The sequence below is a fragment of the Monopterus albus genome, unplaced genomic scaffold (genome assembly GCF_001952655.1).
Source record: "Monopterus albus unplaced genomic scaffold, M_albus_1.0 scaffold268.1, whole genome shotgun sequence".
NCBI classification, from domain to species: Eukaryota; Metazoa; Chordata; class Actinopteri; order Synbranchiformes; family Synbranchidae; genus Monopterus; species Monopterus albus.
This window is the reverse complement of record NW_018128148.1, coordinates 428,437-433,553: the sequence shown is the minus strand read 5'-3', so window position 1 is coordinate 433,553 and position 5,117 is coordinate 428,437. Positions and strand designations below refer to the sequence as shown.

Genomic DNA, 5,117 nt, shown 5'->3' with positions numbered 1-5,117 from the left:
CCCCTCTGTGACTGGCTCCTGGACTTTCTGACTGGCAGGCCCTCTCTGCAGAGCATTTACCATCGCAGGGTGCGTAGGAAGGCCGCCTCCATCCTCAAAGATCCCACCCACCCCTAGCACGGACTGTTCACCTCCCTACCCTCTGGCCGGAGGTTCAGAAGTGTGAAATGCAGGACCTCTAGACTGAAAATCTCTTTCTTTCCCTCTGCCATCAGACTTTGCTGTAGCTCATCTCCTCCTCTTCATCAATTCATCTAAAGCCAGAGCTTCTTCCTGACATGTAGATGGATACATCGTGCATCCAAGTCCACTGCTCGAAAAACTAGTTCATACCTGCTAACCACCTCCTGGAAAGCTTTTTGGTTACCTAGCAACTTACATCCAACATGTGCGCGATTTGCAGTGTGTCCCCTCCCCTGTGCTGCACCCAACCCCCACAGAGCTGCAATCAGCAGCTGCCTCCTCCCATGATCTCCCTTCCCCTCAGCACCCCACCCCTGGGGGTCTGTGAACATGATCTGCATGGCCTTTTAAAAAAAAAAGATCAGAAAGGCACCAGGACCAGATGATGTGACCCCTCCTGCCTGAAAGTCTGTGCTAACCAGATGACCCCCATCTTTACATTTATCCTCAACAGATCACTGGAGCTGTGTGAAGTCCCCTCCCACTGCAAACGGTCCACCATCATTCCAGTTCCCAAGAAATGCTCCATCAGCAAAATTAATGACTACAGTTGTGTTCAGACAGGATCACAGCGCCGCTGAAAGCAGCAAGACCTGTGGAGGAATGGTGCCTTCATCAAACAGTCCTGGTGCACAGACTGTAAGATTCTCTCTAAATTCTGTTCTGAAGATGTGGAATATTTAATACTAAAGCTGAGCCCATTTTATTTACCTAGAGAGCGGCAATGTGTCATTGTGGGTATAGGGTATAGTGTATAGTGTACCCCCCTCCCCCCAAGGCAAAGAGGAGGCTGCACTAAAGGAACTGTGCAAAACCAGTCTCAGTGAGAACTGTTAACACCTGGAACCACTGTGCACAGGCCAGCCTGCAGGGCTGTCTAGACGCCACAGACTGGAACATCTTCAAAGGGGCCACAGACAACATCCATGAATATGCAGAGACTGTGAGTGACTACATCATGGGTTAGGGTTAGGCCAGTGGCGCTCACATCAGTTGCCATGAGGTGCTTAGAGAAACTGGTCCTCACACACATTAACCACATGGTCCCGGACATGGTCCTGGATTACAGTTCTGCATCCAACACCATTTTCCCGGGTAGGCCGGGATGTTCTCTTTGATGTTTGAATGTTAAACTGACCTGCTGGTTTGATCTTATAAACTGTCTGAATCTGGATCTTCTCAGCTGTGGAGTTTTTCTGGTTCTTTGACTTCAGTTCAGACTCCAGGTGTTTGACTTTCCCCTTCAGGAATTCGGTTTCCTTCTCTATACTTGTGTACAGCTCTCTGAAAACACTGCAAATTTTACGAACAGCCTCTCTTGACATCACATGAAGGACAGTGGTGAGCTGAATCTGCAGGAGAGAGAACACATGAAGCTTAGAGATGAATGAGGCGAATAACATTTGTTTTATATGTTTTTATCTCCAGTTAGTGTGTTATAATGAGTGGCACCTGCTGATGTGGTGCTTCTGCCCACTGACTAGGAGAGGAGTGGATAATAAAGGGATAAAGTCCAGGTAAAGGAAAATCAGTGATTTGTTTCTAAACACAAACACATCATCAGTTTTAGAAAATAGTTGCTGAAAATGTGAAAGACTGAGAACTATATAGTGCTGAAATGCAGCGTTAGTTGCATAGTTATTCATCACTTTTGAGTTTAGGATTTTTGGGCGGTGCAGAAAGTATGGCTGGGTAAAGCAAAATAAGTACTTTGTTTCTAAACACATAACACATCTTCCTGTGGTGTAACAAACTCAGAACACGTTTATTTCCACTTTACCTCAACTTTAACATAACCCTCCCCCCACCACTGTAATGTTATAAATCCTCTATGCCCGCTTTTGTTTTCAGAGGCACTGGTGAGACTGAGCTGTAGTGTCCACAAGTCCAAAGTGGACACTTTGAAGAGATGTTTTATCCTGAGGAACTCACAACATTTATAATTACTATACTGATTTCCAGAATTTTCATAAGCAGGAGAGAGACCTTGCCCTGCCTTTAGAACTAAGCTGATTGCCTGCTTTGTTTCAGCTAAAGACAGCCATGCAAACTACCCCCAGTGCATAGACCGGGGTGTGCTTTGTGTTACACATTTCATCTCTCCTTTTGGTCTGAATGACTCAAACCACGAAAACGTCTGGATACACACGATGTTGTACTTTAAGATGTAGACAGGTGGTTTTGGTACAAACACCTGAACAGCGTACTTATTCTCTACATAACCTTTAAGTTCAGTTTAATAAAGTACGACGTAATTTTCACCAGCCTAAAAGAAAACGTACGTCGTGCGTCTGTTATTGGCCGTTATCGTGCGTCTCCAGCGAAGAAGGAAGTGACGCCGGATTTCGCTCTGAAGATCTTTAAGCTCCCAGATTAAACTTTCACCCTCCGTCTCCCTACACAGTGAATATTCAAGTGTTTGTCCTCACCCATGTGTCCCCGCTGTCCGCCTCTTGCTGCCCGAGCCGCTGCTGAAGGACGGAGACCACCGACTCCACCGCCACCTCCATGATCAGCTCCGTCTGACAGGAGAAAGTTTTCATGGCCGCCATGTTGAGCGGCTCCGTTAGCCCGCGCTCTAACGGCTGCTCCCCTCGACAACACGAACCCGTTTACCCGTTTATTCGAGGTTGTTAGTCTGGACGTGTGTCGGCCGCAGTGAGAGAAAGTCTGAAAACCAAACAGCGGGACGTTTTCTGCTGTCTTTACGGCCAATATGGTGCCGTTTACATCCGGTTCATTGCCCATTAATGACTGTTCACCTTTCACAGTAAATGCGAAACTGGGTTCACACTCCTCCAAACGACCCAACCGACACTATACTATATCACCAGAGTCCTTTATTGCTGCTGAGGAATCGTTTCACTTCCGTTTCTGTCAATACAAAGCATAGACAGCAACGTTATATTAAATATGTTTGTCTGTTTTTACATTTTAGTACATTCAGTTATTTGCACAGCACAATTAGGGGAACAGTATCAACAAAGCAATACAATGGAAATACTAATAAAAGCATGAATGAAGAATTAAATATAAAAATAAAAACACAAGATGAATGATGCATAAACACAAGTCACAGCAAGAGAACACAGGATATAAACTTAATAAAATAAACTTTAAAATGATGCATGAGGTGATACAATTTCTTGGTTTTTTGTTTAACTTGTAGCATTTGGATAAAGAATCCAATTTTAAAATAACTCATGAAGTGTGTGAAGTTAGTCTCTTTCCATTTGCATACATGTATAAAGTGTTTGCCCAGCTATACCAATAAATCAATTCACTGGATTGTAGTTTATTATTATAGAAATAATATAAGTACAATCAAAAACAGGAATGTCTATGATTTTAAAAGGCAATCAAGCATGTACATCAACCCAGACCGGACCAACTAAAGGGCAAGAATAAAGGAAATGTTCAACAGTTTCATCAGTTCATTACATTTTTATCAGACAGATCTCAGCAGTAATGACTCCATTGCATGCTTCATTACAAATAAAAGCACAAATATTTTCTTTGTACTAATTTCATATAGGTTTTATGTTACTTGCAAATCATTGCATTCATTTTTTTAAACAGTGTCCATGCTTTTTTGGAGATGGAGTTGAATAACTATTAAATTCAAATAAGTATTTGAATAACGAATGAATGGATAAATAAATAAATAAAGCAAACCATAAATACAGGTCAGCATTGTATCATCCTCCCTGTCATATAGAAGAATTTTCATACAATATATTTATATGGCACCTTTGTATGCACTCAAAGCACTTTACACTATTTCCCATTCATGCACACAGAGACATTTATCCATTCACACAGTGATACCACCAGGAGCAACTAGGGGTTCATTTAGCATGTAGACTGGAGAAGGCGGGATCAAACTGGCTGGGTGGTGCCTCGCTCTACCCCCTGATCCACAGCCACCCACAAAGGTCATTAAAACAACCACAAGTTAGTTTGATGACATTTGTTTAAATCGGGAACAGCTGTAACAGGAGTGAGCCCTTCTGTAACTTCTTCTGGACTGCAGCTATTTGGCACCACCCTGCAGCCTCCACCTTGTTTTCTCCTAGTACCTAAAAATCTGGACTGTTGTTTTCAAATTGTATTGTGTTTAATAATTTAACATGTATAAGTGTAGATAATTACATTGATGACAGTGATATCTAACAACGTGTTTTCATTTAAAACAAAAATTACATATATTAAGATTCTTTCATTATAAATGCAGGAAAGCCATTTGAGTTCATGGACAGTGGAACCTGCAGGATTACAGTTCATAATATGTACAAGAGCTGCCTATTGCAGCATAAACCAGATACTTTACTTGTTTTTATGAGATACTTTCACGTTAAAGCCAATTTTCATGTTATTATGACGTGTTTTCCCGTTTTAACAACATACTGTAGGCTGTTTTGTCATGGTGAGTGCAGTGCGCCCTCGTATGTGAGCAGCAGCTTCATAGCTCATTCAGTTCATCGGCCTTTCTCTCACCCCTTCCAATGTCAAAGGTCAAAGTGTTTATTTGTCATATGCACAGTTAGGAAACGTGTTTCCCTTACTTTGCCGTCCACATGAATGCCACAAAATACAAATGAAATGTAAAGTAGATGAGTAATAACACAAATGTAAGGCACTTTAAAGCAGAAAGTGAAGGAAGCAAATACAAATGCAACAAGAACACCATATAATGCAGAGAGAAATATATGCTACACGGGAGCTGTGGAGTGTAAATATTCAGCAGTGAGCCGGGGGCATTCGTATTGTGCCGCTAGAGGTGAAATTCTTGGACCGGCGCAAGACGAATGAAAGCGAAAGCATTTGCCAAGAATGTTTTCATTAATCAATCAGTAAAGTCGGAGGTTCGAAGACGATCAGATACCGTCGTAGTTCCGACCATAAACGATGCCAACTAGCGATCCGGCGGCGTT

General features: G+C 42.4%; 1 protein-coding gene across 1 annotated transcript in view; it reads right to left on the bottom strand.

The window, feature by feature from the left end:
• LOC109972732 (zinc finger protein 708-like) overlaps positions 1–3,012 on the bottom strand; it is a 13,655-nt gene extending 10,643 nt beyond the window's left edge. The window contains exons 1-2 of the mRNA XM_020621825.1: positions 2,613–3,012; positions 1,322–1,535 (exon numbers count right to left, since the gene is read on the bottom strand). Of these exons, the coding sequence (XP_020477481.1) occupies positions 1,322–1,535; positions 2,613–2,735 (337 nt within the window). The 5' untranslated portion in view covers positions 2,736–3,012. The remainder of the gene's footprint in view (positions 1–1,321; positions 1,536–2,612) is intronic.
• Between the last annotated feature and the right edge of the window lie 2,105 nt (positions 3,013–5,117).